This window comes from Microtus ochrogaster, chromosome 21 (assembly GCF_000317375.1).
Source record: "Microtus ochrogaster isolate Prairie Vole_2 chromosome 21, MicOch1.0, whole genome shotgun sequence".
In the NCBI taxonomy this organism is placed as follows: Eukaryota; Metazoa; Chordata; class Mammalia; order Rodentia; family Cricetidae; genus Microtus; species Microtus ochrogaster.
The window spans coordinates 2,483,907-2,496,926 of record NC_022022.1 but is presented as its reverse complement, the minus strand read 5'-3'; the positions used below and the strand labels follow the sequence as shown (position 1 = coordinate 2,496,926).

General features: G+C 53.4%; 1 protein-coding gene across 1 annotated transcript; it reads right to left on the bottom strand.

Moving 5' to 3' along the window:
• Nucleotides 1–6,357: 6,357 nt before the first annotated feature.
• Nucleotides 6,358–13,014, bottom strand: Plekho1 (pleckstrin homology domain containing O1). The gene is made up of 6 exons (XM_005356951.2): nt 12,957–13,014; nt 12,708–12,854; nt 9,529–9,669; nt 8,604–8,708; nt 8,175–8,276; nt 6,358–7,168 (listed from the first exon to the last, which is right to left on the bottom strand). The coding sequence occupies exons 1-6, from the start codon at nt 12,981–12,983 to the stop codon at nt 6,458–6,460; spliced, it is 1,233 nt and encodes a 410-aa protein (XP_005357008.1). The 5' UTR covers nt 12,984–13,014; the 3' UTR covers nt 6,358–6,457.
• Between the last annotated feature and the right edge of the window lie 6 nt (nt 13,015–13,020).

Below are 13,020 nucleotides of genomic sequence, written 5' to 3'. Positions count from 1 at the left end.
TAGCTAACACACAGTGTGTACCAACAGGAGTCAGGACTAGTTAACACACAGTGTGTACAGACAGGAGTCAGGACTAGCTAACACACAGTGTGTACTGACAGGAGTCAGGACTAGCTAACACACAGTGTGTACCGACAGGAGTCAGGAAGGTCTCTAAGAATATAGACTTTCATGATACTGGCATAGAGACCAGGGAAGAGGCCGCTGCCTTGGGATTCCGGATCACGAATCAGCAAGGACAGCAGGAGATGGTTTATTCTGATGGAAGCGTTATGGAGCATCTAGAATCCTGGAAAAGTGATGGCTCACTCTAGCAAAGTTGAAATGTTTGACCAGCAGTGGAGGAAGGGAGGATTTAAAGGCTTAGAGCGGTAAGGGCTGGGTGTAGCTTACAGATGGAGAAGCTTGCCTAGGAAGGGTGAGGCCCTGGGCTCGATCCGCAGGGCTACAAACTAATGAAACAAAGCAAAATTCAGGGGCTCCAACCAACTGAAGTACCACATGTCCCAATTTTCCTGTGGGGTTCCAGGAGAAGCTTTGGCCAGTCTCCCTCGGTTTGAACTCTGCCTCCTCCCTCAAGGACAGGTCAGTGCTCCTGAGCTGATGGACTCTCATCTTTCCTCCATGACTTCAGGAGCGAGGGGCCCTTTGTAAGCCACTACGGAGGCCACTGGCCTCTGCACATACATTCTCTTGTTCGTTAGCTGTTTTCCTATTCCTCTCAGGAACCAAGGCAGGTCTGGACCACCCTGACGCCATTGTCCTTGTGGGGACTGGTCCTGTCCAGGTGGTCTTCTCCAACAGGTCAATCTCAACTACCATGAGGGAGTGTGTTTTTCCTCCCAAGACCTTCCAGCTTTGCGTATAAGCCTGAATGTTCCCTTTCTTATTAATACTCCTTTGTGATTTCTTCCCAGCATGCAGCAAGCAAGCCTACTGGCATTTGCAGTATCCCACCCAGAAACCTTCAAGTTTATTAGGGACATTGGCGTCTGCCGAATTACCACAGGCAACAGTTTTATCAACCGTTCTACCACGATGTACCATGGGAACCTCTCTCCAGTCTCCCGTATTAGTTTCCTCCCTGCCATCCTCACCTCGTGAACAGCGTGCTTGTAGCTCTTCTCACTTCTGTCTGCTGCTACTCACAATGCTAACACCTCCTGCTTCAGGTTTTAATGATGGCGACTGTCTACTTCCCCAAACCAGTTTCCTATTTTAGTGCGCCTTGCAGGGTAACAAAACACTTTCAAATCTCGGCACTTGAGATAGCAAGGCTTGTTAGTTCCTCTTGGGCCTCGCTGGGTTGTGGGTCTTTGGTTTGGCCCAGTGTTCTGCATTCAGCTGTCTCAGATTTGGAGGCAGCTGTGGGGTTTCCGGGCCTCTCTTATCGCATGGTCTCTCACTCAGGACGCTAGCGGCAGCTTTCTACGTGCAGCTGAATTTTAAGAGAGTCAGAGTAGAAACGGCAAGATCCCTTACGGCCCGAGGTCTGGAACTTCCCTGGTGGCACGCTCCACTGCCCACAGTGAGTCACAAGGTTAACCAAGATTGAGCAGCAGCTGAGAAACAGCCCTGCCTCACAAGGGGGGAGATCATCAAACCCACCTTGTAAGGGAGCCCGGAGGAGGTCGACAGAGAACCTTATGTAATGACCTTTTGATAAACGGAATGATCACCCAGGTAGAGGTGCCAGAAAGACACTTGGTTAGGACGGAGAGTGAGTCCCGTTTCTGTAACGGGACCCTGAAGGCGGGATGGCACTGCAGACTGCTACCCTCCGGCCACTCAGCTGGAAGAAGCTGGCGAGCAGGCGAAGGTGCAAACCCACTTAGCACATGGATTCTTCCAGTCCTTTCTGCCTGCTTCCCACCTCCACAAACACTCAACCTAGCAGGACAGGACGCCCTACCACTGCCGCGTCTGCCACCTAAAGGGACTTTGGGAGGAAAGGACTTTTGAGACTATGTTTAACCGTGTGTACTGGTGTCTCTGTGCATGTGTGTACATGTGTGTGCAGGTGCTGGAAGAGACTGTCAGATCCCGGAGCGGTTGTGAGCTGCCTGGATGTGGGTACTGGGAACTGAACTCAGGACCTCTGCAAAAGTAGCATGTATGTGCTCTTCACGGAGCCATCTCTACAAACCTGGGGGAGGGGCTGTTTGTTCTTCTAGTTTTCGTATCTTGAAGATGAAAAGTAAGAATGAGATTGAGTATAGGGATTCTGAAAAAAGCGATTTTTGAGTTCTTCCGAACCAGCAGGGAGGGTGGGAACCTAGGAGGAGGGACCAGGAGTTACCACTGAGGCCATGCTCCTGCCCAGCTTGCGGGGTACTCATCTGACTTACTCTCCTTCAGAAAGCTGCCATTGTGTCTGAAGCTGCACCATCTTCTGTGCTGATAGGCTAGGGGAAGCTGGGAAGCTATAATTCTCCCGTCCAGGTATGGCTTGAATGTGCCATCCTCCTGCCTCAGCCTTCTTTTCTCTCTTTTTTTTTTTTTTTTTGGTTTTTTCGAGACAGGGTTTCTCTGTGGCTTTGGAGCCTGTCCTGGAACTAGCTCTGTAGACCAGGCTGGTCTCGAATTCACAGAGATCCGCCTGCCTCTGCCTCCCGAGTGCTGGGATTAAAGGCGTGCGCCACCATCGCCCGGCCTGCCTCAGCCTTCTAACGCATCACCATGCCTGGCTAGGGATCTAAATTCTCCCACTGCTCCCCAACCTAACGCTCTTCTCACACTGGCTAACTTTCCGAGACCCCATTTTGAACCGGGTCCTACTGATTTTTGCATTCTCCTCATCCTTGCTCCAACCAGAGGGTCATGGTGGGGCTGGGCTGAGGCGCGTGCCCAACTCTCGGACTCCATCCCTCGTTTCCCAAGCGGAACTGGACTGCACTAATTGACCTGGAGGGTCTCAGCTGTGCTAAGTTGGGTGTTTGTTAGATTGCGATAGGCTGGTAATTAGTGCGGGGAGTGAATCTGGGTCAGAGGCAACCAGTTGGAGTGATGGTCTCCTGGGGCAGGAATAAAGGTGGGAAAGAACAAACACAGCCCTGGGTTTTTTTTTTTTTTTTGTATGGGTGGGGTGAACCAGGGACAGGGGACAGTGGGAGGGACTTGTGGTATAGGCAGACAGACACAGGGTCACGTGCAGAAAAGCGCTCAAATTCTCTCTCTCTCTCTCTCTCTCTCTCTCTCTCTCTCTCTCTCTCTCTCTCTCTCTGTATGTGTGTGTGATCGCTTGCTCCCGCTTTTACTCGGGTTTCCTTCCAACCTCTCCATATATGGTGTGGCTCTAGAGCAGGCTGGGGATTGGCTGTTGTTGTTGGGAGACTGGGAGGTGGGAGAAAAGCAGAAAAAGAAACCCAGTGTGGGGAGGGAGGAGAGAGCATGGTACCAGGCTTCAAGGGTTGCAGAAGGACTGCTTGCCTCGGAGGTTGAGATGGATTCTTTGGGATGTGTTTCTAGGGAGAAGGGGGCACAGTTACTGTTGGTACAGCGCTTGGGGGCACTGGCCGGGGAAGGGGGGACAAGGCTTGGCCCTAAGTTCAGGCCTCTAGGCTTAGGAGCGGTTTGTGAGGGCTGGAATGGGGAGATGGGGGTTGAGAAACCTGGGCTCCGCTCCACCCCTTTCTTTTCACCCCAGACAACTTACAGCTATGCTGTGGAAATCATATGCAAATGAACTCATTAGCTTTCCAGACCAACCCCAGACATCCTTCCTAATGGTGGAAACCATAGACTGTACCTTTACCAGCCCTCTCCAACCCTCCTGAAAAACTCATGGAAAGAAGCAGGAAAAGCTGAGGGGAATATCACTGAAGTATGACGTAAACATCTGGTTCTCCAATTTACCTGTCTACTCACCACCCTGGTTCACCTCTGTGTCCTGGATCCCCCTCTCCCCATCCCAGGCCTCCCAGAGGAGTTTCCCTCTCCATTCACTTGGGTAAGAAGACAGAGATAGGCTGTTGGGAAGGGGCTGAATATAAACATCCTGGAGATGTCTGTCAGCAGCTTCGCGGGAGAAGGCGACCTATGCAACCAGAGCGCCTCTTCCCTTCTCCTCCACACGTGGGGACTGGAGGAAGGAAGAGAGATAATGCAGGAAGATGGGGTGGAGAGGGGCCGGGAGGGAGGTTAGGACAGCATGCTGACATGGTGGCTAGGTTCAAAACATTTCCACATGAGCAGAGTGCTTGCTGGCAGCCGCCCACAAGCGTAGAATTTAGGTTGCTTCTCTAGTGTGAAACATGGCTTTGTGTTAAGCTCTGGAACGGCTGCGGACAGGAATCGCACCCTTCCCTCTTTACAGCTGTCTTCAGCACTGAGGTACCTCTCATGCCCTCCTCCGAAGGGAGGGGTGGGCACGGCCTGCGGCCCAAGGAAGGCTGTGAAGTAGAGTGGCCCTGATTGGCTCTGTGTCCTTTGCCTCACTCAAGCTGCGCTCTGGCCATCTGAATTTGCCGCTCACTCCTCACTGAGCCAAACTAGTATAGCAGCCTCAGAAGCCCCCGACCGACGGTGGGACAAGCAGAGGCCACTGGCTGTTCTTTCCCACTTGACACCTCTGCTGTCTGCAGAGGAAGCAGACACTCATCAGGCCTGCTTTGCCCAGGGCCGATTAACCAGAAGTCAGAACTTGAATCCAGACCCCTGTGGTTTCATTTTAGCACTGTAGAGCCTGGATGCTGGAGCACTTGCTGGGGAGCTGGGAGCCGCTGACTTTGGGGTGTGTGTGTTTTCCTCCCCTGGGTACCACAGATTGGCATGTTGGGACACACATGTCATTCTTGTTTTGTCTTTGTCTTCATTAGGTGGGGGTGGCAAGAAAGAGAAAGTGAAAAGACGGGAAGGCACAAAGCGTGTGATTTTAACCCAACGTTCAGGATCTGTGGCAATGGGTGGGCTGACGACCGGGGCTAGAGTTGTGGGAAGGGAAGTCTCTGAGGGCACAGGAAGCCTGGGTCCCCCACTTTGCCGCTCAGAAGAGACGGGGTGTCCAGTAATTCGGTACTTGGTGTACCTCGTTTCTAGATAACTACAGGCTAGAAACGGAGAACACTTTGATGACACTGAGAAGCAGGGTACCTGACTTCCGGCAGGCTGGGAGATGGCGCAGTGGCGAGAGCATTTGCTATGCGAGGACCTGAGTTCGAATCTCCAGGAATCACAACTGGAGGGATTCCCACAACTTGTTTACAGGGTGGTAATGGCCCAGAAGAACAGAGGTCAGAGGGTTTCCCCAAAGACCTTCTCTCTCCTGTCTCGTTAAATAGAGCAGCCTCCTTAGCCTGTCCTTTCTTCTCTCACTGCCTGTGAAGCTCTGGGACCAGCTGCAAGGGGTGAGACCTCAGGAACAGCAAGGACACAGCACTGTGGTTTAACCCCGTGTGTGACAGAGACAAGTGGCTCTATGTCCTTATCACAAATCATCCCCATCTTGCCTTCCTTGTGCCAGGTCTTACCACTACAATTAACAAACTTAATCTCAGAGAACAAGTCATGAGGGACCTGTCTCAGCCGAGCCTGAGGAAGTCAGGCAGGAGGCGGTGTGGGGAGAGTTGTTCTGAGCTCTGCTGTGTGGAGGGTGGCAGACAGAGGAAGAACCTTGCTTGGCAGAAAGGGGAAGCTAGGGTAGGTCTGGCTTCCCCTCCTTCCCACACAGCCGCCATCTCAAGGCAGTTTCACTCTTAGGTCGGCTCAGCTCTTCCCCAGGGTCAGCTGCTCTCCACTCCTGTGTGCTCTGCCCCAGGCAGAGGGCCAGGCCGCTTCCATCTACTCAAGCTTTAATCTTGACTCCTTGGTGGAAGGTAAAGGAAGACCCTCGGATAAGAAACCGAGGCAGCTTAGTCTTGTTTCCGTAGTGCTGGCGAGGGCAGAGGGCCACACACACACACACACACACACACACACACACACACACACACACACACACACGCTAATATACCACTGACCCACAGCCTCAGCCTTAGACGGCCAGCTCCCCACCCCCCACCACGGTGAGAGGCCAGGGTTAATTCCACAGATCCTCCTCAGGGCTGGGGTAAATTTCACTTCTCTTATAGCATGGACAGGTGGCACTGGCCCCTGCGTCCCTAGAACTCAAGTTGCACAGCTGAAATTTCACCCTCAGAGTAAGAACCTGGAATGGGAAATCTGAGGAAAGGCTGCCCCGCCCACTCTAACCCAGCCAGCGTCTGTTCCGGCTTGGGAGCAGGTGACTTGTGCACAGGAGCAAGAGCTCCTGACTTGGGCCTCAGGGCTCACCTTCTCCCATCTGACCTGGGAGTTGTCTAGGGGAGTCGGCAGGAAAGGCCGTAGTGGGTCAGGCATCAGCAAGAGCAGTGAGTTGGATTTTTTTTTTTTTTGATTGAGGTAAATAAAAAAAGCTCTATCCTGCAACATCTGGAGATAGAGAGTCTGTGCCCCCCAAATTCCAGACCTGACCCCCCCTTCACATCAGGCTCTTCCGATATTGACTGTGCTGGGAGGCCTGTCTGAGGTGGGAGTCGGGGGTCTGCAGGTCCATCTGTCTGTACAGGTCTCTCAACTCCCTGACTTCCTGCAACACCCTCTTTGCCTGGCTCCAGTTGGAAGAAGCCTCTCCCAGCAGCCTCTCTGTCTCCAGCAGCAGCTGCTCTGACTCCGAATCGGGTGGAGACTGTGGGGGGTCCTTGGCCTTTCGCTTGCAGTCTCCCAGTCCCTGAACCTCTGCCAGCAGCTCCTGAGTCTTCTCCAGTTTCCTTGCTACCAGGTCCTGGATCCGGGACAGCTGCCCCGGCTGGGAGGGAACGGGGGCTGGGGATTCCTCGGCTGGACCTGGACGGTGGAGAGGGCGGGCTGGGGCAGTGTCCCTCTGAGACAGGATCTCCTCCAGGGAAGCACAGCGGCCCTTGTCTGTAGAGGGTAACTTCTTCGGGGCTTGTGGGGTATAGGTGGCTCCCTTGTCTGGCTTCTCCCAAGGCCGAGAGAGGCTGCTGGCCCGGTGTGAAGAGGGCTGGATTCGGTCGGAGTCGGCTCTACGTCGACTGCCGGCTAGCTGGGCCACAGACTTGTCCAGATCCACCCGAAAGTTCTCCGCACAAGAGGCTGGCTCCTCAGGGGAAGGGTCTTCTTCTTGGATCAGGTCTAAGGTCAGCATCCCGTCTGAGGTAGAGGTGGAAGCCTGGGAAGGCAGAGTAAAAGAAGGGGGACCCACATCAGCCCCCCATGATGAGTGCCATCTGGGGCCCCTTCCCTACTCCTGGCTGAGCCCCTCAACCAAAGGGCAGTGTGAAAGAAGGGGGACCCACGTCAGCCCCCCATGATGAGTGCCATCTGGGGCCCCTTCCCTCCACTCCCGGCTGAGCCCCTTGACTGTGCTATTTCGGAGTCCTTCGAGGACGATTTGAAGTTCTTTCTTTTGTTTTCCTGTTCCTTACCTTCTCCTGCATACTATCTGGGCTCTCTGCTCTGCTACAAGCTTCTTGGGAAGCGTCTACTTCCATACTGGGGACTCTAAACATCACCCGGGATGGCCCACGATCACAGTAAGGTGCACAGACAGAAGAGGAGAATGCTCTACCCACGGCCTCTTGGCCACGCACCTTAGCCTGCTCTGATATCTGAGCTCCGAATCCTTGCCTGGTCACAGACCTTCTTATTTCTAAATGCTGCAATTTAGCAGCCGTAAAGGGAAGTCAGACATGTGGTCCTGACAGGCTTTACAGCTGGGCAGCTCTGGAGACCACGGGTCTGATAATTCAAGGCCTGTGTTCTTCCTCCTGCAGGGACAGCCCCTCCCTAGGCTCTAGGCACGGCTGCCTGAGAGAACCCACTCCTTCATTCAGGAGAGGCTTTGCTGCGGGGACACAGCACTGGCCCTCACCACCCGGCCACCACAAAGTGGCATGATGGACACTGCACTCAGCTCTTCTGTTTGTCCCCTTCTGAGCGGCATTTCTTACTTCCTCAGACCTTACTGAGAACACAGATGCTGACTCAGGGTAGGTGCTGAGTGAGTCATTTTGATTTGGGAAATCAAGCAGGGCGGTAGGGTGGACAGGCCTCCTGAGCCTTTGATCCTCAGATGAGGAGGACTCCCACAAATGTCCCTGCTTGTTCACAGCTGAGATGGACGGACACAGACCGGCCCTGGGCGGCAATGTTTACTTTCTTGCAGCATTTCATACCACAGCCATGAGGTGTCCCCGAGTTGGAGGGCGGCGGGAGTGTTGGATTTTCGCTCTGTCTCGAGTAGGGTGGGCAAGGTAGCTGTCCTCTTCAACGGTGACCTGAGGAGATGGTCCGTTGAGTCACAGGCTCCCTTTAGGACTCTGTCCCACCTGGATGCCCCTAACGTGCCCGGCCTGGGAAATATCCACCCCACCAACTATTTCTGAGCAGGGCCCCAGGCAGGACCCAAGGCCGGCTCAAGCATCAGGAAGCTGGAGAGAGGGTGAGCAGAGAAGACTTCAGAGAGAACACGGGGACAACAGGGCCTTTAAGGAAGCAGAGAAAGTAGAGTTGGGGTGAACTAAAGGGGCCCCGCAAACACCCCTCCTCTGTGAGTCACGGCCTGTGTTCTGCCACAGAGCCCCTTTCCCACAACAGCCCCTGACCTCATCCAAGATGCGGTTTTTGGCTCTGGTGATAGCGGAGCTCAGGGCGTTGATCCATGACTCCTTCTCCTCAGGACTCAGCGCCAGGAAGATCAGGTTGGGTGCCTGAAGGGGACGTTCTTGCTTTAGCCAGTTACACATAAATTATAATCCCCCAAGGAAAAGATATTACAATCTCATTTCCGCACACCCAACTCCTGGAAAGAGAGGTTCCGTGTCTGGAATCATGAATGATCGAAAGAAACTCAGAGTCTGTCCCTGCAGAATGGGCAGGCTGTTTTAGGAACGATCGCGGAAGAGGGAAGAGCTAAGGGTGTCACGGGATTGGAACGCGATACTGCAGACCACTGGGGAGGTGTGACAAAGCTGAGGTATTAAAGGTCTTTACGTGTCAGACGACACAGATTGTGACAAGCATGGATTCCCTGGCTTCCCTTGAACTTCAACCACCCATCAGGGCAGCACAGGGGCCAATAAACAACTCTTCTTCCAAGAGAATACATGTGTATGCACAGTAGGCATGTGTGTGTGTGTGTGTGTGTGTGTGTGTGTGTGTGTGTGTGTGTAATGGGGAAGGAAAAGGGAGGGGGCAGAAAAAGAAATATCTTTGCGGATGAACAAGTTCACAGAACGGGCCTGCCTGGAAGGAAGGGAACGGACAGAATATTCTCCAGTTAAATAATAAAAGCCAATCTGGGAGGCAGAGGCAGGCGGATCTCTGTGAGTTTGAGGCCAGCCTGGTCTACAAGAGCTAGTTCCAGGACAGGCCCCAAAGCTACACAGAAACCCTGTCTCGAAAAACCAAATAAATAAAATACAAAATAAATAAATAAGTAAATAAATAAATAAAAGCCAGAGGGAGAACAATTCTGGAGGCTGTTCTGGGCCTCACAGCTCTGCCCAGCCCGCCAGGCCGCAGACCCACCATGGTGCCTGGCTGCTTGCATCGGGCCAGGGTGAACTTGCTGTGGTTTTTCTTGCTTCTGCTCTTGGATTTCCGGAGTTCTTCGCACTTCTCATAGTCGGTCAGGTCAAACACCTCTTGGATATTTTTCTCATCCTTTACCTAGGGGAGGTTTGGGGTGCGATAGGATAAAATTACCCTGCTTCTCCTGCTGAGGGAAGGGGAGGATAATGGTTAACCCCTTGCCTTCCAAGCCACCACTCCAGGGTCTCCCTCTACCTATGACAGTCCCTCTGTTTCTGAAGGACACACACAGCCTTACAAGCCCTAAAGGGTCACGGTGAGCAGGCTGACCTGATCGTCCCGAGTGGTCATTAACCGTCCAGGGGAAGGTGAAAAGGGTAGCCGGCATCTGCCTCTGGCCTCAGGGAATATTATGGTTCCCAAGAGCGTCCCTTCCCACCTGCTCTTTCTTCTAAAGCAGGACATTATAGGAGATTTTTCCTGGCCAGCGGGCCAGCCACCCTCTTCTGCTTAGCTGGGAATAGGCCAGGAATGAGTTGGTCATGTTTCCGGGGAAAAAGTGGAAACTGAGCAAATGTGTCTAAGCGGCCCCAGGGTTCCCTTGGCACCCTCTACCAGCCTGTAGCTGATCGCCCATCATCTGTGCTGTGGGGCAGCGAAGGGCACATTCATCTGGCTCCATTGGTCTGGCAAGGTTTGGCTCTCTAGGATTCTCCGTTTTAGGGTCCCCGGGCCTTTGGCTGGGAAGTGACCAAGAGGCCTTAAACATCATGGTGGGCATGGGACAAGGTGCCACAGGAATGTTCGAGAACAATTCACAGGAACCCACGCTGGGCTGTGGGACCTCCTCTCTGGCTCCTTCCCCAGAGAGACTATCAGTGGAGTCCAGAAAGCCTGGAGAGGAAAGAGCTGGGTGTGTGCAGCAAGGAAAAGGACTCACTTCTGTCTTCCTGAGGGAAGGGAGGGAGCGCTCCTGGCTTGGACGTGGCCGATAAGGCACTGTGGGAGCAGGAGGTGTTGACAGAGGTTAGGAGGGGTACAGGGAGGCCGGGGTGAGGCAGGCGGTAGAGTAAGTAAAGACAGACCCCCCTGGCAGGGTTCCTGTGAATTGTTCTGGGCCGTATTCAGTGTCTTCATCATGGCAAACTCCTAACGTCTCGTTTACAACTACATCTTCCAAATGAACCCTTCCTTCTCAGGGCCCACATGGACTGAGTACCCTAAGTATCGCTTTCAACCTAACTTCCCGTACCATGAAGTCACCCAAGGTGCGGCTGTGTTCCTACATCGGCCGTTGATCAGAAGACACCTCAGCTGCCTTACAGGGTGCCCTTGGAGAGTAGGGAATGATCTACAACCCAAGGGCTTCTCTAGTGGAAGAAGTTGGGGAGACCTTGCTTTCCCAAGAAACACCAACAGAAACCATGGAATGGTTATGGGCGTTTTTCTTTTTTGCATCAGCTTGCTTTGGGTTTTTACATCTTCAATCTATTGCTTCATTTACAATCTACTGTTTTGTTTAGAGGCAGAATAAACGGTGTCTTCTGGCAGCTTCACCATTAGCTCAGGCCCACTGGAACATGGACTTGGTTCTGAAGAAGGGTCAAGAGTAGGTGCAGTTCCCCCTCTTCTCCCATGCCCTCCCCAGCAGGGGGCATCTGGCCCCAGGACTAGTCAGCTGCTCCTGACTCAGAGGACAACAGACACTCTAAGGTCACCCTATGGTCTCTCTGCCCCGTATTCCCCTTCAAACACACACAGGCTTATTAACCAACTAACCATGCACTTCTGTCCCCAGATTCTGCCTTTTGGACAGACAGAAGCCAACAACAGAGGCCTTGTTTAGTTCTTTAGCCTTTCACTGCCCTCCGGTTTCCCGACATGTAGGAAGCCTTTCCTGATTGCTCCCTGTGCTTCCTGGCATTGTAAAGGAGATAGATACACTGTGACACTTGCTGCAGCTTGTTTAAATAAATAAAACCACAGTGGAAAGCTAGCCAGACAATTGAGGTGAGAGCTTTCCTTAGGATTTGGGACTAGGTAGCAGAGACCCTTCAAAGCAAATTCTCCTCCAAGCCTTCCCGCAGCTGGCTCCTAAGACTCCAACCGCTCTGTTCAGGCCCCTTCAAGAGGGGCCTGGCGGGCTCAGTGCTCTTTGGTTCTCTCTCCTGTCTCAGCAGACAGTTTTTGGATGAGTACTTTTCTTGGGCTGCAAGTGTGTCTGCTTCAACACCATAAAAGGATTTATTTACCCGAATAGAACAGCAGAATGCATGTCGAGCGCGGAAAGCAGAAGAGGTTAGAGGACTTGCCAGTCCGTTCTGGGTGAGGGAGCACAGTCAAGGGAGGAAGGGGGCGGTCTAACGGGGACAGTCTATAATGTAGGAAGTCAGGGGAAGCAAGTTCAGCTTCTCCGCACTCCTGGTATTGAGTCAAGAGTTATGGCTTTACAAAAGGGAAGGGGGTCTGGATTCCATGACCTGCCTTTAGAGTCTGATCCAGGGTGGGCTGTGTTTCATGCTCAACTACTGAATCAAAGCCGCGCGCGCGCACATACACACAGACGCTCACAGTCCTAACTCCATCCCCCCACCCCACTCCACAGATAAAGGTGGGCAGGGTATAATATGAGTTCCTTGTTTTGTTTTCTTTCTTTCTCTCTTTAAGTGGAGGGGAAGGTGATGAAGAGGCCTGGTTCAGGACACTAACTCCTACACAAATCCGGCATTCACAGCTACTGGACGTCAGATCCCAGAGACTGACTCCAGTTTGCGGTTTTCTGATTGAGGGTGACTTGCCACTCAGGAGACCTACATATGCCCCCTGCTACAGACAGGAACGGAAAGGGTGGTGGGCTGGGTGGGGAAGGCAGGAAGGGGCGAGGGACAAGATGACCAGTGTGTTTCAACAGAAAATTAGAAAAAAAAAAATCACGTATTTCATGGGGCCAGACTAGGGTAAGAGGCAGCGGACGTTCAGAACTTCTGGGAAAGGTGTCCGCAAAGGCACATTAAATAAGTAAAGTCCTAACTCCCACTCAGGTAAAGTCACTTGGGGCTGACTTTTCTCTGCAGATACAGGACTTTTGCGACCCCTGAACTTGCAGAGAGGGAGGCGGGGCAAGCCGGAGAACTAGCCGCCGCGGGGACCGGGTCGGGATGGGCAAGGGCGCCTACCTCCTTCTCGGAGACGTAGAGCTGGTCGCCTTTGAGCACCACATAGCGGTTTTTCCAAATCTCCCTGAAAATGCCTTTCCCGCAGAATTTCCGGACCCAGCCGACCTTCTCGGGCGCCGCGGAATGATGGTTTCCATCCGGAGGCCCCTGCCGGGGCGAGACGGGGGAGCGGCGGCTCAGCCGGGTCCCCGCGGCCTCCCCCCGTTCCCGCCCGGCCCCGGCCCCATTGTCCGCGCGCCGCGCACTCACCCTCTTGCCGGAGCCGCTCTTCTTCATGGCGGGATCGGGCGGCCGCGCCCGCTGCTCGCTCGCC

Excerpts from the sequence above, each read along its gene's own strand:
- Plekho1 (XM_005356951.2), bottom strand. The coding sequence starts at position 12,983 with ATGAAGAAGAGCGGCTCCGGCAAGAGG. Across the intron at positions 12,855-12,956 it reads AGAGCGGCTCCGGCAAGAGG|GGGCCTCCGGATGGAAACCA; the intron begins GTGAGTGCGCGG and ends TCGCCCCGGCAG. Across the intron at positions 7,169-8,174 it reads GGGGACACCTCATGGCTGTG|GCTTCCACCTCTACCTCAGA; the intron begins GTATGAAATGCT and ends CTGCCTTCCCAG.